The sequence below is a fragment of the Callithrix jacchus genome, chromosome 18 (genome assembly GCF_049354715.1).
Source record: "Callithrix jacchus isolate 240 chromosome 18, calJac240_pri, whole genome shotgun sequence".
Taxonomy (NCBI): domain Eukaryota; kingdom Metazoa; phylum Chordata; class Mammalia; order Primates; family Cebidae; genus Callithrix; species Callithrix jacchus.
Genome location: NC_133519.1, coordinates 12,506,060 through 12,529,427, shown reverse-complemented (window position 1 = coordinate 12,529,427; position 23,368 = coordinate 12,506,060). Strand labels below are relative to the sequence as shown.

General features: G+C 44.2%; 4 protein-coding genes across 6 annotated transcripts in view; all 4 read left to right on the top strand.

The window, feature by feature from the left end:
* LOC103788982 (uncharacterized) overlaps positions 1-23,368 on the top strand; it is an 870,763-nt gene that overhangs the window by 705,310 nt on the left and 142,085 nt on the right. The gene's annotated exons all lie outside the window — the stretch shown is intronic.
* On the top strand, positions 3,262-4,551 carry LOC103788987 (late cornified envelope protein 2D). Its single transcript, XM_008984409.4, has 2 exons — positions 3,262-3,310; positions 3,975-4,551. Exon 2 carries the CDS (start codon positions 3,996-3,998, stop codon positions 4,326-4,328), a length of 333 nt encoding a protein of 110 aa, XP_008982657.3. The 5' UTR covers positions 3,262-3,310; positions 3,975-3,995; the 3' UTR covers positions 4,329-4,551.
* On the top strand, positions 9,576-10,960 carry LOC103788988 (late cornified envelope protein 2B-like). The gene is made up of 2 exons (XM_017966280.4): positions 9,576-9,625; positions 10,377-10,960. The coding sequence occupies exon 2, from the start codon at positions 10,398-10,400 to the stop codon at positions 10,734-10,736; it is 339 nt and encodes a 112-aa protein (XP_017821769.1). The 5' UTR covers positions 9,576-9,625; positions 10,377-10,397; the 3' UTR covers positions 10,737-10,960.
* On the top strand, positions 15,785-17,076 carry LOC103788989 (late cornified envelope protein 2D). The gene is made up of 2 exons (XM_008984411.4): positions 15,785-15,834; positions 16,493-17,076. Exon 2 carries the CDS (start codon positions 16,514-16,516, stop codon positions 16,850-16,852), a length of 339 nt encoding a protein of 112 aa, XP_008982659.3. The 5' UTR covers positions 15,785-15,834; positions 16,493-16,513; the 3' UTR covers positions 16,853-17,076.

The following is a 23,368-nucleotide window of genomic DNA, read 5'->3' as shown; positions in this document are numbered from 1 at the left end:
CTTCAGTGTCTCCAATTCTTTGAACCAGAGTGAAACAAATCTTTGATATATGCCTGCTCTATATTGAATCTATTCAATAAGGAGAGATGAATCAAGTGACATGGTAAGGCTTTTTCATAGGTACTAATTGAATAATAATGTATTTAATAAACTGCCTGCCAGCACACCAAGAATAGGTTTAAAAGGGCATAAATATACTTTTAACTTTTCAGAAATAAGTTCAATAAATCCTTATCTCCACACTTACTCTTTTGGGAGTGAAACTGAGGCACAAACCAGACAGTGCCCGACAGTATCTACAAGATCGAAAGAGCTATAAAGATATAACACAGGGAAATTTGGATGAGTGACTCTATTAAATAAGGAGAGATAAATCAAGGGACATGGTAAGGCTTTTTCTTGTACTGTGGCTAAAATAAAGTTCAGCATTTGGTGGGGAATATTTTTCTGAAATATATGGAGTTTTAGTTCCCAGGGAGACAAATCAAGGAGCTCCATGGAGAGGCCAGTCTGCAGGAGACTGACTTTCCAAATGAGTGAACTTCAGATGAGATGTCTGAAATCACCCCAGCCCATTCTTCTCTCGACATCTATGTACTTGTTCGTGTGGTCTTGCAATCATGCAGTGACCCTGCCAAGATCATGAGGCAATTGAGTGTTTGGCTGGTCCCTGAGGGAACATGGGCAATGTGACACGGGGTCTCCTGGCTCAGAGGGATCACACATGCTGCTGTGAGGACTGTGGAGGCAGAATAAGAATTCCTGTAGGCAGGTGTTTCTTCGCTGACTTGTGAACCAATTTCCAATGTTTTCTGAGGTATAAAGGGACAAACGGGACATGTTAAAGAGCTGTTTATCTCCCAATTCTGGTTTCCCAGGGGATCGAATCCCATTAGTTCTTCCATTGCTTACTCAACCACTCAATCCAGATGCTCATGTATGTGCATGTCCATTTCACCTGCATTTTTATGTAAATACAACATGCACGCACACACACATACAGGTTTGCCTCCCCTACTTCCTCACTTACCACATTGTTACAAATATCTTTGTCAAAGGGTATGAGGAAGCTGAGGGTGATATCACCGTGAAGACAGTGGAATGAACCACCTTGTTCTGAACACATTGGGAAATAGTGACTCAGGAGGTTCTGGCCCCAAACGTCATCTTCTTTGGTACCCGTGTTGACCTGCAGTCCTCTTCAAAAGGGCCACTAAATTCTGTCGTCCTTGAAGTCATGGGCTACTTCTTATTCACCTCTAATTCCCTACATTTGGACATAGAAGCTCCAAGAATGTTGTGGGCTTTCAAGGAATGCCTTCTGAATCCACTGCTCTGGTCACACTGTTGACTTACTTTACCCTTGAGGTAAAAGCTGTCTGAGAACAGGAATCAGGTCTGAAAATAGGACTGGATAAATAGGAGAACAGAATCCCTCAGTTAGAAGCAGACAATGTAGAACTAGGCTTTCTCTTCATCCTCTCCGCCCCCACCAAGTAGGCGTCAGGCGATGTGAAGGCGCAGTCCGTGTCGCTGTTTTAATAAGAAATTACAATATCTGTCTTTTTCAATTCTAATTTTAACATCTTTATTGAGACAAAATTTACACATTATGTGGCTCGTTTGTTTAAAGTGTAAAGTCAAAGGTTTTTAGTATATTCACAGTCGGGCAGTCACCACCACAATTTTAGAGCATTTTCATTACTCCAAAAAGAAAACCTGTATCCATTGACAATAATTTCCCGATTTCTCCCAGCCTGCCAAGTACCTGGAAGCCGCTGATATTTCTCAAAGGACAGGCATAAACGTAAAAGGAGATGCAGGGAACGGAATCTTGTCCGGGAACGGAATCTTGTCCGGGAACGGAATCTTGTCCAGGCTCCGATTCCTCAGACGCCCTAAGTCAGCTGTTCAGGGGTCCAGCCTGGGAGAAGCTGTAGCTGGCTAAAGCCCAATCCCCTTTCTAGTTCCACAGGTTTGCCACTCTACACATTTCTCCTAAATAGAATCATGCAATATGCAGTCTTTTGTAAGTTCTTTCACTTAGTGTAATGTTTTCAAGGATCACCCTCGATATGTCTGTTTAAAATAAATGAACAAATGAATGAAAAACTCTGTCTAGTAAAACCCAAAATCAGAAGTCTGAATAACTAGACCCCTGGCTGAGCCTCTACTTGCTGGTAGGAAAGGAGCTCACTCTTGATAACAGATACAAGAAATGATGTCTACTTCCAAAGAGAGTTTTCAAATAATCCACCTGTCTGGTTGAGTTAAGCTTTCTGAGGGTACAATTAATTCTCCATAGAGAGAACGAATTAATCTCTATGCATTAATTAATTTTACGTAAGACCTGGGAAAGTACCCAACACACGGCATTAGCTTTTCTTTTAAACATATATTAAGGATCTACCAGGCATGAAATGTCATACTAAGCTCTTTCTCACTTCTCACTTTATATTAGATATACCTAGCTCAGTGAGATAGATATCTCTGGTTGATAACGGCCATTACATATGAGAATTGAGACTCATGGTGAGTATCAGAGTGATACTCTAGCAGTTGTTGATAATTGTTCCAGCAGCTTCTCGATGTTACCCAGTTAGCAAATGCACGTTTTCTGATTCCAGTAGCACATTCTGTACAATGTCTCCGACTAAAGGAAATGTTTAGATTTTAGACGGGATTTTATTTTCAATCATTCTCCTTGCTCTAGACCACAGAGTGAACTCAGATTTAATCCACTGAATCTGCTTGTCATGGTGAGTCTGAGGAAACGCAGAAACTGAGAGGTCACGAGGAAGGACTGAGAGCCCAGGCAAGGGAGGGATGCCTAGGAAGAGCCAAGGCTGTGGAAGCCCCTGGGATGACTGGATCCACAGCAGCACATGGAACAGAAATGGCTCAGGGTGGAGGGAGTCATCATGGAACAATTCCACAAAATCAGAAAAAGCGGTGGCTCAGAACTGATGTTTCCTCAGAGGACATGCATAAAAAAGACCCAGGAAACAGAATCTTGTCCAGGTGTGGGTCTCTTGGGTACCCTAAGTTAACCTTTTAGGGCTATGACTGGCTAAAGCCTCTCTAGATCCCAGCCCCAGGGAGGAGTCCTGGAAGCTCCAGAGGCCTCTTTGGATTACAGGGACTAGGAGGCAGGGGAATGTCAGGAATGACCCAGCACGTGCCTGGTTGAGCAAGAGCCACCTCATCCTCTTCCCAGAGGAGTCTGGGTCCTATAAAAGACACATCCAGCTCTAGCACCTCATCTGCTCTGACTCCCCAGGACGTGTCTGTGCTCCTGTGTGTGACCAGGGTAAGTGGAAACCTGGGATACCAGAGGGGTATTAGCCAGGCAGAGGGATGGGGATGGAGCTAGGCTGGAGAAAGAGATGCATGTGCTTGTGTTCTGCCATACTGAGCAAGAATAGGATTCAGTCTGCCTCAAATCTCCTGAGGCTCTGAGGCTTACTGGGGCTCATATAGGTGGGGATAGATAATGGTTCACATCATTTCCAAATTTGTGTTCAGTGATTTCATGCTGTTAACTTCAAAATTGCCACATTTGGCATATTTACACCATGGAAATTGGCAACTACTTCAAGTCAGTCCATTTTGTCTGGAGTTTTCATTGCGAAATGTTTTCCAGAGAAACCCCCGTTGTGTCCTGCAACACCCAGCTTGTCCTTCAGGCTTTTATTAAGGGAATAGGGACTTCGGGGATCTGTCAACACTCTACTCAGGCTAGTGAGCACAGAGCAATACCAGCTGCCCCTGAAAGAAAGAATAAGAAGCTCATTCTGTTGATTTTTTAAATCTATGTACCTTATTCTGAAGGAAAGATTCAAGTTATTTTTTTCAGGTTACTGCTGTGACTGAATGCTCTAAATATCATTCTTCTACACGTGCACTGACTTTAGAAGAGGTATAATATGATCTCCAGCTTTAAATATTTAAAGAGTTTCATCGTTATTTTTTAGGTTGACGTAACTCCTGCCAGCATGTCTTGCCAGCAAAACCAGCAGCAGTGCCAGCCCCCTCCCAAGTGTCCTCCCAAGTGCACCCAAAAATGTCCACCTAAGTGTCCACCCAAGTGCCCACCCCAGTGCCCAGCCCCATGCCCCCCTCCAGTCTCTTCCTGCTGTGGCTCCAGCTCTGGGGGCTGCTGTGGCTCCAGCTCTGGGGGCTGCTGCAGCTCTGGGGGTGGTGGCTGCTGCCTGAGCCACCACAGGCCCCATCTCTTCCACCGGCGCCGGCACCAGGGCTCTGACTGCTGTGAGAGTGCACCCTCCGGGGGCTCTGGCTGCTGCCACAGCTCTGGGGGCTGCTGCTGACCTGGGCTACCGAGGAGCTCTTGGGACTGAATGCTGAAGATCCTGCTACAGCCTGATGCTTAACTCTTTCCACTGGCTCTCATTCCATTCATGGGTCGGCTGGGACCACAAGACTCAAGGGGCTTCCCTGGAAGAACTTTGTGCTTGATGGAGCACCCCAAATGCAAGGCTTCTTTTCTCAATTACCTCATGTGATAATAAAGCTCTGATGTTTGACTCACAAGTTGTCTTGGTTGTTCTCTTCTCTTCCAAGATTTCTAAGGTCCTCCAATGGTCTAGGCCTCATAAATTCTCTCATGAGGCAAGAATAGGACATGAGTAGATGATATGTGAAAAGCTGCTCCGAGGAACTGATTCCCCCAACTGCAGGGGGGATGGAGCTCTAGAGGGTCAGCTCTGGCTATGGGAGCTTCGCCTTTCTGCCCACTAAGCCAGACACATGTTGAAATTTTCTGTGTATTCCAGACGTTGGGCAGGTTGGAAAGCTCTGTAGACTTATTCTTTTCTAGGGAGAGGAACACATCTCCATGGAGCAAAACTTCCCTGCTGTTAGAATCAATCATTGGATCAAATGCTTCAAACAAATATTGAGACCTTTCCTCCTTCACAGTACAGTCCATGGTCACTGAACTCCCTTCCAGGGAGGGTGACTCTGGTTAGATCAGCTTTTTTACTTGCTTCCTCAGACAGCTGGCTTCTCTTCCTCTCAGATCTATGTCCCCGGATGCTGTCCTGCCACTTGGCCCATCTTATGGGCAGGTGTGTGATGCGTGATGGAGCTATTAATTCAAAAAGAATCAGGGAGGACTCACTTAGAAAATACAAAGGATAAAAGGCTCAAGATGCTGCAGGGAAGAATAGATCTTTCCTACTTCAATACTTATCTTCTTTGCCAAGTCCCCTCAGATGTGAGAGGGAGAAGCACCAGGATAGTTAAGGGATCGTTAGTACTAACAGGAGAAGGGAAGGGAAGCAGGAAAACAGCAGAGAAAACAAGGACTACTGTTTCTTAGGTTCAGACTGACAGTTTTCTACATGAAGATGATGGATTTAGTGGAGAGAGATTTTGACAGAGATGGAGTCTCTCTCCTGACCCTCACTGCTGTGAGAGAAAAACTCTGCTGTTGAATGGGTCTGAGATTCTGTACTCTCTGTTTTTTTTTGGTTTTTTTTTGTTTTTTTTTTTTTTGAAACGGAGTTTCACTCTTGTTACCCAGGCTGGAGTGCAATGGCGCGATCTCGGCTCACCGCAACCTCCGTCTCCTGGGTTCAGGCAATTCTCCTGCCTCAGCCTCCTGAGTAGCTGGGATTACAGGCACGCGCCACCATGCCCAGCTAATTTTTTGTATTTTTAGTAGAGATGGGGTTTCACCATGTTGACCAGGATGGTCTCGATCTCTTGACCTCGTGATCCACCCGTCTCGGCCTTCCAAAGTGCTGGGATTACAGGCTTGAGCCACCGCACCCGGCCCTCTCTGTTTTTTAACTCACTCTCTGTTCTGAGTCACATTCTTTACCTTAATGCTCTTTTTTATTTTTGCCAGTCTTATTATTAGCTGAACTCTCAAGTCCCTGACCAGTAGTAATTTGGAGCTTCTAGAAACATGTACATTGGCCATTTCTACAAAATTTGTAATATAATTTTAAACTTTCTTTTCCGTTTTCAAGAGCTCTTCATGTATCACGAATATTATCCTTGATCTGTCTTTAAGAAAATATTTAATGGATCAGATTTCATTGACTCTGTTTATAATCTCTTCACTAAGGAAGCATTTTTAGTTTTTATCTACTCAAATATGACTTTGCTTTTATAGCTTCAGGGTTTCTTGAGTTGGTTAAGAAGTTTTCTCTGGTTCTTAGTGGTTACATGTCAGCAAACAAAATAAACAAAACAGTTCACAATGGAACGCCAAGCAGGGGACCTAAGCACGCTTAGGGCAGGTGAACGGTGGCCTGCAGAGCGGGGGACGCCTGAGTATGCTTTCAGGGACCTCTGCCTTAAATATGAGCAACTCACCAGTCCTTCCCTTCCCCAGTGGGCCTGCTATCTGGGCCTCCATGTGCTCCTTTCATGGTGAACATAATTTGATCTCTAACCATCCGTACACGGGATAATTCCCAATCCAACTATTTAGTTTCAGTTGCATCTTACCTTGCGTTTGGCCCTGTGCACAAGTGTTAGAATGTATGTTCTGGTGCTATCACAAGAACTCAAAATTACAGCAATCAAAGAAAAAAAAAGCAGGCCATTTCCACTCATATATGGTAAAGTCAGAGGTGGGTAGTCCGTGGCTGGTATGGTGGTTCCATGGAGTCTTCAGAGACAGATACCCCTCTACCTTGGGGTCTCCTGGCTCAGAGAGATCACACATGCTGTGGTGAGGACTGTGGAGGCAGAAGCAAGAATACTGGTAGGCAGGTGTTTCTGCACTGACTTGTGAACCAATTCCCAACACTTTCTGAGATATAAAGAGACAAACGGGACATGTTAAAGAGCTGCTTATCTCCCAATTCTGGCTTCCCAGGGGATTGGATTCCATTGGTTCTTTTATTGCTTGTTCAACTACTCAATCCAGATGCCCATGTAAGTGCATATTCATTTAACCTGCACTTTTATATAAACAACACACACACACACACAGTGCACACACACATACAGTGCACACACACAGTGCACACACACAGAGTGCACACACAGTGAACACACACATAGTGCACACACACAGTGCACACACAGTGAACACACACATACGGTGCACACACACAGTGCACACACATATACAGTGCACAAACACAGTGAACACACACATACAGTGCACACATACACACAGCACACACACATATACAGTGCACACACATATACAGAGCACACATACAGTGCACACACAGTGAACACACACACATACATGCACACATACACACACAGTGCACACACATACAGTGCATACACACATACAGTGCACACACAGTGCACACACACAGTGAACACACACACATACAGTGCACACATACACACACACAGTGCACACACACACACATACAGGTTTGCCTCCCCTACTTCCTCACTTACCACATTGTTACAAATATCTTTGTCAAAGGGTATGAGGAAGCTGAGGGTGATATCACCGTGAAGACAGTGGAATGAACCACCTTGTTCTGAACACATTGGGAAATAGTGACTCAGGAGGTTCAGGCCCCAAACGTCATCTTCTTTGGTACCCGTGTTGACCTGCAGTCCTCTTCAAAAGGGCCACTAAATTCTGTCGTCCTTGAAGTCATGGGCTACTTCTTATTCACCTCTAATTCCCTACATTTGGACATAGAAGCTCCAAGAATGTTGTGGGCTTTCAAGGAATGCCTTCTGAATCCACTGCTCTGGTCACACTGTTGACTTACTTTACCCTTGAGGTAAAAGCTGTCTGAGAACAGGAATCAGGTCTGAAAATAGGACTGGATAAATAGGAGAACAGAACCTCTCGATTAGAGGCAGACAACAGAAAATATGCTTTCTCCACTTCCTCCCCTCCTGCACCAAATGGGCATTAGGCGATGTGAAGACAAGGTCTGTGTTTCTGTTTTATCAGAAGTGAGAATATCTGTCTTTTTCCATTCTAATTTTAACATCTTTATTGAGACATCATTCACATATTATATAGTTCATTTGTTTAAAGTGTGAATTCAGTGGTTTTCGGTATATTCAGAGTCGGGCAGTCACCACCACAATTTTAGAACGTTTTCATTACTCCAGAAAGAAAACCTGTATCCATTGACAATAATTTCCCGATTTCTCCCAGCCCGCCAAGTACCTGGAAGCCGCTGATATTCCTCCGACCACAGGCATAAATGTAAAAGGAGATGCAGGGAACGGAATCTTGTCCAGGCTCTGATTCCTCAGACGCCCTAAGTCAGCTGTTCAGGGTCCAGCCTGGGAGAACCTGTAACCGGCTAAAGACCAATCCCCTTTCTATTTCCACAGACGTGCCCACTCTACACATTTGATATAAGTAGAGTCATGCAATATGCAGTCTTTTGAGACTGGATTTTCACTTAGTGTAATGTTTTCAAGGATCAGCCTCAATATATCTTTTTAAAGTAAATGAATGAATGAATGGATAACTGTCTAGGGCAAATTGGAATCAGAGCTCTGAATAACTAGCCCCTTGGCTGACCCTCTGTTTTCTGGTAGGAAAAGAGCTCACTCTCTATAGAAGCCGCAAGAAATGATGTCTGCTTCCAAAGAGAGTTTTCAGATAATCTACACCCTGGCTGAGTTAAGCTATCTGAGGGCAAGGGTTCTATAGGGACAATTAATTTAACATAAGATCTGGGCAAGTACCCAACATATGGCATTAGCTTTTCTTTTAAACACATATTTATTAAGGGTCCATCAGGCGCAAAATGGCGTACTAAGCTCTGTCTTGCTTCTGACTTTATATTACAAACAGTTCAGTGAGATAGGTATATGTGATTTATAATGACCACTACATATGAGAAATGATACTCATACTGAATATAATGATAATCTAGCAGTTGTTGATAATTGTTCCAGCAACTTCCAGAGAGCACCCAGTTACCGTATGCAAGTTTTCTCATTCCAGTAGCAGATTCAATACAATTCCTCCAAGGGAAATATTTGGATTTTAGAGGAAATTGTTTATTCTCAATCACTTTCCTTGCTTTAGACCACAGAGTAAACTCAGATTTAATCCACTGAATCTGCTTGTCATGGTGAGTCTGAGGAAACGCAGAAACTGAGAGGTCACGAGGAAGGACTGAGAACCCAGGCAAGGGAGGGAGGCCTAGGAAGAGCCAAGGCTGTGGAAGCCCCTGGGGTGGCTGGATCCACAGCAGGACATGGAACAGAAACTGCTCAGAGTGGAGGGAATCATAATGGAACATTTCCACAAGGTCTGGGAAAGCAGCGGCTCAAAACTGATGTTTTCTCAGAGGGCATGTGTAAAAAAGATGCAGGGAACAGAATCCTGTCCACGTGGGGTCCCTTGGATATCCTGACTCTTAAGAGCTACCACCTGGTGGAGGTGCAACTGGCTAAACCTCTCCAGACTTTAGCCCCAGCCCCAAGGTGGAGTCCTGGAAGCTCCTGAGGCCTCTTTGGATTGCAGGGTCTAGGAGGCAGGGGAATGTCAGGAATGACCCATCACGTGCCTGGTTGAGCAAGAGTCACCTCCTGCTCTTCCCAGAGCCAAGCCTGGGTCCTATAAAAGACACATCCAGCTCTAGCACCTCATCTGCTCTGACTCCCCAGGGATGTGTCTGTGCTCCTGTGTGTGACCAGGGTGAGTGGCAACCGGGATACCGGAGGGGCATCAGCAAGGCAGAGGGTTAGGGAGAATGGAGTTGGTCAGAAGAAAAAGGGTTGTGTGCATGTTTACTCCCATACTGAGCAGGAATAGGGCTCAGTCTGCCTCAAATCCTTCGAGGCTCTGGAACTGGCTAAGCTCACATAGGTGGGGGTAGCTAACTGTGCACACCTTTCCAACTTTGTGTTCAGTGACTTTACATTGGTAATATCAAAACTACCACGTTGGAATATTTACACCATGAAACTGGCAAATGCTTCCTTCAAGCCTGGTCCTTTTATCTACAGTTTTCATGGCTAAACATTTTCCAAAAGACCCCTGGGTGTGACCTGCAACACCCAGCTGGGGGCTAGACTTCTATTAAGGGAATAGGTACTCACGGAGCTGTGAATACTCTACTCAGGCTTGTGAGGATAGAGCAATACCAGCTGCCCCTGAAAGGAAGAATAAGAAGCTCATTCTGTTGATTTTTTAATCTGTGTATTTTTTTTTAATTTTTTATTGGATTATAGGTTTTGGGGTACATGAGCAGAGCATGCAAGACAGTTGCGTAGGAACACACATGGCAGTGTGCTTTGCTGGAGGAAAGATTCAAGCTGTTTTTTTCAGGTTACTCCTGTGACTGAATGATCTAAATATCATTCTTCTACACGTGCATTGATTTTAGAAGAGGTATAATATGATCTCCAGCTTTAAATATTTAAAGAGTTTCATTGTTATTTTTTAGGTTGACGTAACTCCTGCCAGCATGTCTTGCCAGCAAAACCAGCAGCAGTGCCAGCCCCCTCCCAAGTGTCCTCCCAAGTGCACCCAAAAATGTCCACCTAAGTGTCCACCCAAGTGCCCACCCCAGTGCCCAGCCCCATGCCCACCTCCAGTCTCTTCCTGCTGTGGTCCCAGCTCTGGAGGCTGCTGTGGCTCCAGCTCTGGGGGCTGCTGTGGCTCCAGCTCTGGGGGTGGTGGCTGCTGTCTGAGCCACCACAGGCCCCATCTCTTCCACCGGCGCCGGCACCAGGGCTCTGATTGCTGTGAGAGTGCACCCTCCGGGGGCTCTGGCTGCTGCCACAGCTCTGGGGGCTGCTGCTGACCTGGGCTACCGAGGAGCTCTTGGGACTGAATGCTGAAGATCCTGCTACAGCCTGATGCTTAACTCTTTCCACTGGCTCTCATTCCATTCATGGGTCGGCTGGGACCACAAGACTCAAGGGGCTTCCCTGGAGGAACTTTGTGCTTGATGGAGCAACCCAAATGCATGGCTTCTTTTCTCAATTACCTCATGTGATAATAAAGCTCTGATGTTTGACTCACAAATTGTCTTGGTTGTTCTCTTCACTTCTGCAATTTCTAATGTGCTTCAAAGGTCAGGGCCTCAGAAATTCTCTCATGAGGCAAGGACAGGGCATGAGTAGGTGATGCGTGAAAAGCTGCTCCGAGAAACTGATTTCCTCGACTGCAGGGTGGATGGAGCTCTAGAGGGTCAGCTCTGGCTACGGCAGCTTTGCCGTTCTCCCCACTAACCCAGACACATGTTCCAATTGCCTGTGTAGACGTTGGGAAGGTTGGGAACCTCTGCAGACTTATTCTTCCCTGAGAAGAAGAACACATCTCTGTGAAGCAAAACTTCTCTGTTGTTACAAGCAATAGTTGAATAAATTGCTTAAAATGAATGTTGAGACTCTTCCTTCTTCACAGTGCAGCCCATGGTCACTGAGCTCCCTTCCAGGAAGCGTAACTCTGGTTAAGATCAGCCTTTTGACTTGCAGCCTTGACCACCTGGCTTCTCTTCTCAGTGTTAGATCTGAGTCCCAGGATGCCACCCTGACACTTGGCCCAGGTGCTGGGCAGGTGAGTGATGAGAGATGGAGGTATTTATTCAGAAAAAATGAAATTCTCACTTAAAAAAGACAAAGAATATAAGGTACAAGATGTTGTAGGAAAGACTAGACCTTTCCTTCTTCAATACTTATCTTCCTTGCCCAGCCACTCTCAGGTGTGAGGTGGGAGAAGCGCCATGGTGGTTGGGTGATCTTTAATATTAATAGAAGAAGGGGAGAGAAGCTGGGACACAGCAGGAGAAATAAGCACTAGGGCTTTTTAGGTCCAGGCTGACAAGTGTCTGCATGAAATGATGGATCAACGCAGAGAGATTCTGACAGAGACAGAGTCTCTTATTCAGATACTCAGCTTAGCCAGGAGCGGTGGCTCACACCTTTAATCCTAGCACTTTGGGAGGCCCAGGTGGCTCATCACAAGGTCAGGAGTTCAAGACCAGCCTGGCCAACATGGTGAAACCCCGTTTCTACTAAAAATATAAAAGTTAGCTGGACATGATTGCACGTGCCTGTAATGCCAACTAGTCAGAAGGCTGTGGCAGAAGAATTACTTGAATCGAAAGAGGCAGAGGTTGCAGTGAGCCAAGACTGTGCCACTACACTCCAGCCTGGGTGACAGAGCAAGACTTAGCTCAGAAATAAATACATAAAGATGTTCAGCTCCCTCCTGACCCTTACTGCTGCAAAGACAAAACCCAAGCTGTTGAACCAGCCTGAGATTCTGGACTCTCCGCATTTTAAATCACCCTCTGCACTGAGACACTTTCTTTTTCTTAATGCTCTTCATTATTTTTCCAGTCTCATTATTAGCTGAATTTTCAAGTCCCTGACGAGTAATAACTTTGAGCTTCTAAAAATATGTACATTGGCAATTTCTACAAAATGTGTAAAACGATTTTAAATTTTTTCAATTTTCAAAAGCTCTTGATATATCATTGATATTTTGATCTGTCTTTTTGAAAATATTTAATACATTATACATCAGATTTAATTGAATGTTTGCGATAACTTTTGCTTTATAAATCTTTTCAGTTTTTATCTACTCAAATATGACTTCCTTTCCTTGTATAGCTTCTGGGTTTCTTGAGTTAGTTACAAAAAGTTTTCCCTTGTCCTCAGTGTTTACACTGAAGTTCCCTTATTAATGAGTGAAACAAACTTTGATATATGCTTGCTGTAGATTTATATGAGTCACGCTTTGAACTCTGTGGAAACAATAGTTCAATAAAGCTTTATCTCCACACTTACTCTTTTTTTTTTTTCCTAAGACACAAAAATTTTATTGACAGAAATCAATTAACATATTTAGAGAAAAAGAATATATTCGGGAGTGAAAACAAGACGTTGCCAAGCGCTATCGACAAGAAGATCAAAAGGGCTGCAAAGATATGGTAGAGGAAACATTCGTGTTAGTGAATCCATTAAGTAAAGGGAGATAAATCAAAAAGCATGGTAAGGCTTTTTCTTGTACTCTGGCTAAATTAATATGCCAGCATTTGGTGAGTAATATTTTTCTGAAATATATGGAGTTTTAGTTCCCAGGGAGACAAATCAAGGAGCCACATGGAAAGGCCAGCCTGCAGGAGACTGACTTTCCAGATGAGTGAACTTCAGGTGAGATGTCGGAAATCACCCCAGCCCATTCTTCTCTCAATACCTATGTCGTCGTTCACGTGGTCTTGCAATCATGCGGTGACCTTGCCAACATTCATGAGGCAATTGAGTGTTTGGCTGGTCCCTGAGGGAACATGGGCAATGTGACACGGGGTCTCCTGGCTCAGAGGGATCACACATGCTGCTGTGAGGACTGTGGAGGCAGAAGCAAGAATTCCTGTAGGCAGGTGCTTCGTCACTGACTTGTGAACCAATTCCCAATGTTTTCTGAGATCTAAAGGGACCAAGGGGACATGTTAAAGAGCTGTTTATCTCCCAATTCTGGTTTCCCAGGGGATCGAATCCCATTAGTTCTTCCATTGCTTATTCAACCACTCAATCTAGATGCTCATGTATGTGTGCATGTCCATTTCACCTGCACTTTTATGTAAATACAACATGCACGCACACACATACACACAGGCTTTCCTCCCCTGATTCCTCACTTACCACACTGTTATAAATACCTTTCTCAAAGAGTATGAGGAAGCTGAGGGTGATATCACCATAAAGACAGTGGAACGAACCACCTTGTTCTAAACACATTGGGAAATAGTGACTCAAGAGGTTCAGGCCCAAGCATCATCTTCTCTGGTACCCATGGTTGTCTGCAGTCCCCTTCAAAGAGGCAGGCAAATTCTGTAGTCCTTGAGATCATGGGCTACTTATTATTCACCTTTAATCCCTATTTTTGTACATACATGCTCCAAGAATGTTGTGGGCTTTCAAAGAATGCCTTCTGAATTCACTGCGCTGGTCACACGGTTGACTTACTTTACCCTTGGAGTAAAATTTCTCTGAGAGCAGGAATCAGGTCTGAACCCAGGACTGGATGAATAGGAGAACAGAATCCCTCAGTTAGAAGCAGACAATGGGAACTATGCTTTCTACTCATCTCCCCTCCCTCACCAAGTAGGCGTTAGGCAATATGAAGGCGCAGTCTTTTTTCTGTTTTAATCAGAGTTGTGAATATCTGTCTTTTTCAATTCTAATTTTAACATCTTTTTTGAGACATAATTCACATATTTTATAGTCTGGTTTTCATTATATTCGTAGAGTTGGACAATCACCACCACAATTTAGGACATTTTCATTACTCCAGAGAGGGAACCTCCATCCATTATCTGTAATTCCCAGTTTCTCCCAGTCCACTAACATACCTGGAAGCCGCTGATGTTCCCTCAGAGGACCGGCATAAAGGTGAAAGGGGACAGCGGGAACGGAATCTTGGCCAGGCTCTCATTCCTTGGCTGCATAAGTCAGCTCCTCAGGGTCCGGTCTGGGAGAGACTGTAACTGGCTAAAGCCTCATCCCCTTTCTAGTTCTACGACCTGCTTTCTCTACACGTTTCCTGTACATAGAATCTTACAATATGCAGACTGCTGTGACTGGTTTCTTTCTCTTACATCATTTCTCATGTGTAGTGGCCATTATAAACCAGGTATGCCTATCACACTGAGCTTAAGGGTTTCAAGGTCCATCCTAAATAGAGCTGCTTCAATAAATGAATAAATCGGGGGGTAACTCTGTCTAGTGCAACCCTGAATCAGAATATGAATAAGTAGACCCCTTTCTGACCTTCTGCTTCCTAGTAGGAAATGAGCTTCCTCTCCAAAGACACTGCAGGAAATGATGTCTACTTCCCAAGAGAGTTTTCCAATAATCCAAGTGTCTGGCTGAGTTAAACTCTCTGACGTAAGCGTTCTACATGGACCATGAATGTCACATAGGACCTGGGTAGGTATCCAATACATGACATTAGTTTTTCTTCTCAACACATATTAATAAGGGTCTATCAGGCGTGTAATGACATACTAAGCTCTTTGGTACTTCTCACTTACTATTAAAAACAGCTCAGTGAGATAGGTATACCTGGTTTGTAATGGCCATTACACATGAGAAATGATATTCATACTGAGCATCAGAGTGACCCTCTAACAATTATTGATAATTGTTCCAGCAATTTCCAGAGACCACCCAGTTAGCATATGCAAGTTTTCTGATTCCAGTAGCAGATTCTCTACAATTCCTTTAAGGGAAATGTTTAGATTTTAGAAGAAATTGTTTGTTCTCAAGAATTCTCCTTGCTCTAGACCACAGAATAACTCATATGTAATCCACTGAATCTGCTGTCATGAGGAAACGCAGAAACTGAGAGGTCACGAGGAAGGACTGAAAGCCCAGGCAAAGGGAGGGATACCTAGAGAGAGCCAAGGCTGTGGAAGCGCCGGGGTGGCTGGATCCACAGCAGGACGTGGAACAGAAACTGCTCAGAGGGGAGGGAGTCACAATGGAACATTTCCACAAGGTCTGGGAAAGCTGTGGCTCAGAACTGATGTTTCCTCAGGGAACATGCATTTAAAAAGATGCAGGAAACAGAATCTTGTCCAGATGTAGGTCTCCTGAGTACCCTAAGTTAACTCTTTAGGGCTCCCACCTTGTGAAGGCTGTGACTGGCTAAAGCCTCTCTGGATCCCAGCCCCAGAGAGTAGTCCTGGAAGCTCCCGAGGCCTCTTTGGATTGCAGGGTCTAGGAGGCAGGGGAATGTCAGGAATGACCCAGCACGTGCCTGGTTGAGCAAGAGCCACCTCATCCTGTTCCCAGAGCCAAGCCTGGCTCCTATAAAAGACACATCCAGCTCCAGCACCTCATCTGCTCTGACTCCCCAGGGACGTGTCTGTGCTCCTGTGTGTGACCAGGGTGAGTGGGAACATGGGAGACAAGAGGGATATTAGCCAGGCAGAGGGAGGCAGAGGGAGATAGGCTGGAGAAAGAGATTTGTGTGCTTGTGTTCTGTGAGCAAGAATAGGATTCAGGCTGCCTTGAATCAACTGAGGTTCTAAGGCTTACTGGGGCTCATATAGGTGGGGACAGATAACTGTGCTCAACTTTTCCGATTTTGAGTTCAGTGACTTCACACTGGTAACTTCAAAATTGTCACGTTGGGTTTATTTACACCATGGAAATTTGCAAATACTTCAAGCCCAACCCTTTTATCTGGAGTTTTCATTGCGAAATGTTTTCCAGAGAACCCCCGGGTGTGTCCCGCAACACCCAGCCTGTCCTCAGGGCTTTTATTAAGGGAGCAGGTACTTCACGGAGCTGTGAATACTCTACTCAGGCTTGTGAGGATAGAGCAACACCAGCTGCCCCCTGAAAGGAAGAATAAGAAGCTCATTCTGTTGATTTTTTAATCTATGTACCTTATTCTGAAGGAAAGATTCAAGTTATTTCTTTCAGGTTACTGCTGTGACTGAATGATCTAAATATCATTCTTCTACACGTGCACTGACTTTAGAAGAGGTATAATATGATCTCCAGCTTTAAATATTTAAAGAGTTTCATTGTTATTTTTTAGGTTGACGTAACTCCTGCCAGCATGTCTTGCCAGCAAAACCAGCAGCAGTGCCAGCCCCCTCCCAAGTGTCCTCCCAAGTGCACCCAAAAATGTCCACCTAAGTGTGCCCCCAAATGCCCACCCCAGTGCCCAGCCCCATGCCCACCTCCAATCTCTTCCTGCTGTGGCTCCAGCTCTGGAAGCTGCTGTGGCTCCAGCTCTGGGGGCTGCTGTGGCTCCAGCTCTGGGGGTGGTGGCTGCTGCCTGAGCCACCACAGGCCCCATCTCTTCCACCGGCGCCGGCACCAGGGCTCTGACTGCTGTGAGAGTGAACCCTCCGGGGGCTCTAGCTGCTGCCACAGTTCTGGGGGCTGCTGCTGACCTGGGCTACCGAGGAGCTCTTGGAACTGAATGCTGAAGATCCTGCTACAGCCTGATGCTTAACTCTTTCCACTGGCTCTCATTCCATTCATGGATCGGCTGGGACCACAAGACTCACGGGGCTTCCCTGGAAGAACTTTGTGCTTGATGGAGCACCCCAAATGCATGGCTTCTTTTCTCAATTACCTCATGTGATAATAAAGCTCTGATGTTTGACTCACAAATTGTCTTGGTTGTTCTCTTCTCTTCTGAGATTGTTTATTTCCTCCAAAGGTCTGGGCCTCAGAAATTCTCTTCATGAGCCAAGGATAGGACATGTGTAGGTGATACGTGAAAAGCTGCTCTGAGGAACTGATTCCCCCAACTGCAGGGGGGATGGAGGGTCAGCTCTGACTACGGCAGCTTTGCCTTTCTCCCCACTAACCCAGACACATGTTGAAATGTCTGTGTATTCCAGACGTTGGACAGGTTGGGAAGCTCTGTAGACTTGTTCTTTTCTAGGGAGAGGAACACATCCCTATGGAGCAAAACTTCCCTGCTGTTAGACTCAATGGTTGGATAAAATGCTGACATGAATGTCGAGACCCTTCCTCCTGCAAAGTACAGCCCACAGTCACTGAACTCTTTTTCCGGGAGGGTGACTCTGGTTAAGATCAGCCTTTTGACTTGCCGCCTTGGACACCTGGCTTCTCTTCTTCTCAGTGTTAGATCTGAGTCCCAGGACGCTGTCTTGACACTTGGCTCATGTACTGGGCAGATGTGTGATGAGCCATGGTAATACTTATTAGAAAAATCATGGAGGTCCCACTTAGAAAATATAAAGAATAAAAGGGACAAGATGCCGTAGGGAAGAATAGACCTTTCCTCCTTCAATTCTTACCTTCTTTGTCCAGCCACCCTCAGACGTGAAATGGGAAAAGTGTCAGATTCACTGGGGATCTTTAGTATTAATAGAAGGGGACGGAAGCAGGGAAACAGCAGAGGAAATAAGCACGAGCACTTCTTAGGTTCAGGCTGACCGGTGTCTACATGAACATGACGGATTCAGTGCAGTGATTCTGACAGAGGTGGAGCCTCTTAAGATGCTCGGCTGCCTCCTCATACTTCTGCCGCTAAGACAAACACCCAGCTATTTAACTGGTCTGAGATCCTGTACTCTGCATGTTAAATCACCCACTGACGGAGTCACTTTGTTTGACTTACTGCTCTTTATCAGTTTATTTTCTCTTTTTATTTTACCTCAAGTTCTGGGATACTTTGCTGAACGTGCAAGCTCTTTACATAGGTGCGTATGTGCCGTGGTGGTCTGCCGCAGCTGTGAACTCGTCACCCAGGTCAAGGTCCACATGCATTATGTATTGGTCCGAATGCTCTCTCTCCCCCTGCCTCCCCCAACAGGCCCCGGTGTGTGATGTTTTCCTCCCTGTGCCCATGCGTTCTCATTGTTTCCCACTTATTAGTGAGAACATGTAGTGTTTGGTTTTCTGTTCCTGTGTTAGTTTGCTGAGGTTGATGGTTTCCAGGTTCATCCATGTCCCTGCAAAGGACATGAACTATTCTTTTTATGGCTGCATAGTATTCCATAGTGTATATGTGCCACATTTTCTTTATCCAGTCTACCATTGATGGGCATTTGGGTTCCTTCCAAGTCTTTGCTATTGTAAATAGTGGTACAATAAACATACATGTGAATGTGTCTTTATAGTAGAATGATTCATAGTCTTCGGGTATATACTCAGTAATGGAATTCCTGGGTCAAATGATATTTCTGGTTCTATATACTTGAGGAATTGCCACACTGATTTCCACAATGGTTGAACTAATTTACAGTCCCAGCAACAGTGTAAAGTGTTCCTATTTCTCAGCATCCTTGCCATCATCTGTTGTTTCCAGATTTTTTAATGATCACAATTCTAACTGGCATGAGGTGCTATCTCATTGTGGTTTTGATTTGCATTTCTCTAATGACCAGTGATGATGAGCTTTTTTTCACGTTTGTTGGCTGCATAAATATCATCTTTTGAGAAGTGTCTGTTCACATCCTTTACCCACTTTTTGATGGGATCCTTTGTTTTATTCTTGTAAATTTGTTTAAGTTTCTTATAGATTCTGGATATTGGATCTTTGTCAGATGGATAGATTGCAAAAATTTTATCCCATTACCGGTTCACTTTGATGATAATGTTTTTTGGAAATATTAGCAAAATAGATAGATCATGAACAAAACTAATGAAGAAAGAAGAATCAAATAGACACACAAAAATGATAAAGGGTATATCACCACTGATCCCACAGAAATACGACTACCATCAGAGGATCCTATAAACACCTCTACACAAATAAACCAGAAAATCCAGAAGAAATGGATAAATTCCTGGACATATACAGCCTCCCAAAACTAAACCAGGAAGACATCGAATCCCTGAATAGACCAATAAGAACTTCTGAAATTGAGGCAGTAACGAATCGCCCACCAACCAAAGAGGAGCTGGTACCATCCCTTCTGAAATTATTCCAAAATAGAGGAAGAGGGACTCCTCCCTAGCTCATTTTATGAGGCCAGCGTCATCCTGATTTCAAAACCTGGCAGAGACACAACAAAAAAAGAAAGTTTCAGGCTAATATTGCTGATGAACATTGATTTGAAAATCCTTAATAAAATACTGGCAAACCAAATCCAGCAGCACATCAAAAAGCTTATCCATTACAATCAAGTGGGCTTCATCCCTGGGATGCAAGGTTGGTTCAACACATGCAAATCAATAAACAATCCATCACATAAACAGAACCAATGACCAAAAAAACACAGGATCATCTCTATAGATGCAGTAAAGGTCTTCGATAAAACTCAACACCCTTTCATGCTAAAAACTCTCAATAAACTAGGCTTGACAGAACTATCTCAAAATAATAAGAGTTATTAATGACAAACCCAAAGCCAGTACCATATTGAATGGGCAAAAGCTGGAATCATTCCCTTTGAAATCCAGCACAAGACAAGAATGCTGTCTTTCACCACTCCTATTCAACATAGTATTGGAAGTTGGGGCCAGAGAAACCAAGCAAAAGAAAGAAACAAAGTGGAATCAAATAGGAAGAGAGGACATCAAATTGTTTCTGTTTGCAGACAACATGAGTGGATATTTACAAAACCCCATCATCTCAGCCCAAAAAACTCCTAGATAAACAACTTCAGCAAAGTCTCAGGATACAAAATCAAAGTGTGAAACTCACAAGCCTTCCTGTATACCAATCATAGGCAAGCAGAGAGCCAAACCTTGAGTGAACGCCCATTCACAAATGTTACAAAGAAAATAAAATACCTACGAATGCAACTTACAAGGGAAGTGAAGGACCTCTTCAAGGAGAGCAGCAAAGCACTGCTCAAAGAAATAAGAGAGGACACAAACAAGTGGAAAAACATTCCATGCTCCTGGATAAAAAGAATCATTATGAAAATGGCCACACTGCCCAAAGTAATTTATAAATTCAGTGCTATTCCCATCAAGCTACCACTGATTTTCTTCACAGAACTAGAAAAAACTACTTTAAATTTCATTTGAAACCAAAAAAAAAGCCCGTATAGCCAAGACAATCCTACGCCAAAAGAACAAAGCTGGAGGCATCACGCTACCTGACTTCAGATTGTTCTAAAGGATAATGTACCCAAAACATCATGGTACTGGTACCAAACCAAATATGTAGACCAAAGGAACAGAACAGAGACCTCAGAAATAACACTGCACATCTACAACCATCTGATCTTCGACAAACCTGTCGAAAACAAGCAATGGGGAAAGGATTCCCCATTTAATAAATGGTGCTAGGAAAACTGGCTAGCCATATGCAGAAAACAGAAACTAGACCCATTCCTTACATCTTATACAAAAATTAAGATGGATTAAAGACTTAAACATAAAAACTCAAACTATAAATACTCTAGAAGAAAACCTAAGCAATATCATCCAGGACATAGGCAAGGGCAGTCTTCATGACTAAAACAGCAAAAGCAATTCAACAAAAGCCGGAATTGACAAATGGGATCGAACGAAAGAGCTTCTGCTCAGCCAGTCTCATTATTAACTGTAATTTCAAGTCTCCGACCAGTAGTAATTTTCTTCTTCCAAAAATGTGTACATTGGCCATTTCTATAAATTTTATAGTGTGATTTTAAATTTTGTTTTCAATTTTCAAGAGCTTTTGATATGTCATGGATATTAACCTTGATCTGCCTTTATTAAAATATTTAATGCATCAGATTCAATTGACTCTGTTTATAATAACTTTTGTTATGAAACATTGTTAGTTTTTATATATTCAAATATGACTTTCTTTGCTTTTATAGCTTCAGGGTTTCCTGAGTTGGTTAAAATGTTTTCCTTTGTCCTTAGTGTTTATAAGTCAGCAAGCAAAACAAACAAAAAACCCAAACAGTATAAAATGGAACACCAAGCAGGAAACCTAAGGTTGCCTGGGGCAGGTGAAGTCTGGCCTACAGAGAAGTGGACACTTGAGTTTGCTTTCAGGGAACCCTGTCTTAAGTAAGAGCAACTCACCGGTCCTTCCCTTCCCCAGCGGACCTGCTACCTGGGCCTCCATGTACTCCTTTCATGGTGAACATAATTCCTTCTCTCTCTAACCTTCCACACACAGGATAATTTCCAATCTATTTGTTTTTCATTGCATCTTACCTTGCGTTTGGCATGTGTGCACGTGTGTTAGAATTTATGCTCTGGTGCTATCTGAACTCAAAATTACAGCATTATAAACAAGAAAGCAGGCTATTTCCACTCACATATGATGAAGTCAGAGGTCGGTAGTCCATGGCTGATATGTCTTCAGAAATGGATACCCCTCTGTCTTGTCATTTTATTGTTAGTGGTTGTTTTCTGGGAGAGAGTTGGTGATCTCGGGGTGCCTGATGGAGTTCTTATCTGCAAGGTTGTGCTTCAGGTAAGAAGAAGGAGAATGAATGGGTAAAAGGCTCTGAACACAGTAAAGTCTCCCACCTGACCTTTCCCAAAGCCCCAACAACTTCCTAAATCTCGTTCGTATGTAGGTATGTATGTGAGGCTGCTTCTATGTACAAGGGAGATGAAGAAATGTAAATGTTGATATCTGTACATCGTCTGGTTCTGGACAAAAATATAAAGATGTAAGTTAAGAATGAAGGAGGCATGTATATCGGGCACACATACAATCAAGTTGTTCTTGATATAGTTTGAGCTGCTGAGAAAAGACAGCTGTATTGCTAGGTCTCTGGAAATAATGGCACAGACTCTCAGGGTGCACTGCACTTGACTCTTAACACCAACATTCAGGAACGTCGTGGCCACAGTTCCACCTACATGGGCTCTGACATATGCACTGAGGCAAGCCTGGGTGGAAGGTTGATTCAGCATGGGAACTCCCTGCCTGCGGCTGATTTCTGGAGTGCTGTGGGAAGCTCCCTAGAGACAGGTACAAGAACTGACTAATGGATGCCTGAGGGAGGCTCAGGGTTACTTCTGCCTGTCTTCCCACTCTAATCCACCCAACACCCAGATGTGGGCCAAGGACCAGGGGTCTGGATCATCTCTCAAGGGCAGGAAGAGGGTGAGGCTCTGAGAAGAAGAGTGCAAGCAGAAAACGTATTTGGTGTTATGGCTGGATAGCTAGAGGGGGAAGGTGGCTGATGATTAACTCTGAGTTGGGTTATTGGAAATATGACCCCAGTGAGGAGAGTCAGCGGTAACCAGGACACACTGTGAAAAGGAAAAGCTCGATGGATTGTCACCTGTGCCAGAATCCCCAGAGAGCACTTTCACCACTACATTAGGTGAAAGTTCTACCTGGTCATTCTCTTGAGTCGCCAGAAGGTAAGCCCAGAAAGAAGGGAGAATAGAAAAGGAGTTTGGGGCCAGGATGAATTATTTTGCGTGTGCTTATCTCCACTCGGACCCTCTGAGATCCACAGCAGTGCCCAAGAGCTGTGGCGCTGCTCTCTCAGACTCTCCAAGCTCTGTGACTGCTGCCTCCGCAACTCCAGAGCCAAGGTCAGCTGGCTCCGCGGTGCCTGTGCTCCCTCCAAGAGGAGCTGCTCACACAGCAGGACCAACAGTACCCCCAGAGCTAAGAAAAACTCAGGAGACTGAGGGGAGAGCATACTGGCAGGCTCATGGGAGGGACTCGTACTGTTGCTGGCTCAGCTGGCAGGATATTTCAACATGAGTTCAGCTGAAAGTGAATTCAGCAGTAGAACACATGTGTAAACCTAGAATAAGGATACTTTTCTTTTTCCAAACGATTTTCCCTCTGCTTGTAAGTAATTGGCAAAGTGATTAACATTCAGGAAGACAGTCCCATGTTACCATTTCATGGTTGCTCATCGGCTTTGCTGGGTCAGATTTCAATCCTAGTCAACCGCCATGCTGGTTGCGTTGCTCCATCTCCACACCTAATTCAGAACAATGTATAGTAATTGTAGAATTATGTAATTCTAAACTTTTATACTTGTTATAAAATATGTACTCTTAT

Bases quoted from the DNA above. Each gene is read 5' to 3' on its own strand.
- LOC103788988 (XM_017966280.4), top strand. From the start codon at position 10,398: ATGTCTTGCCAGCAAAACCAGCAGCAGTGCCAGCCCCCTCCCAAGTGT.
- LOC103788987 (XM_008984409.4), top strand. From the start codon at position 3,996: ATGTCTTGCCAGCAAAACCAGCAGCAGTGCCAGCCCCCTCCCAAGTGT.
- LOC103788989 (XM_008984411.4), top strand. From the start codon at position 16,514: ATGTCTTGCCAGCAAAACCAGCAGCAGTGCCAGCCCCCTCCCAAGTGT.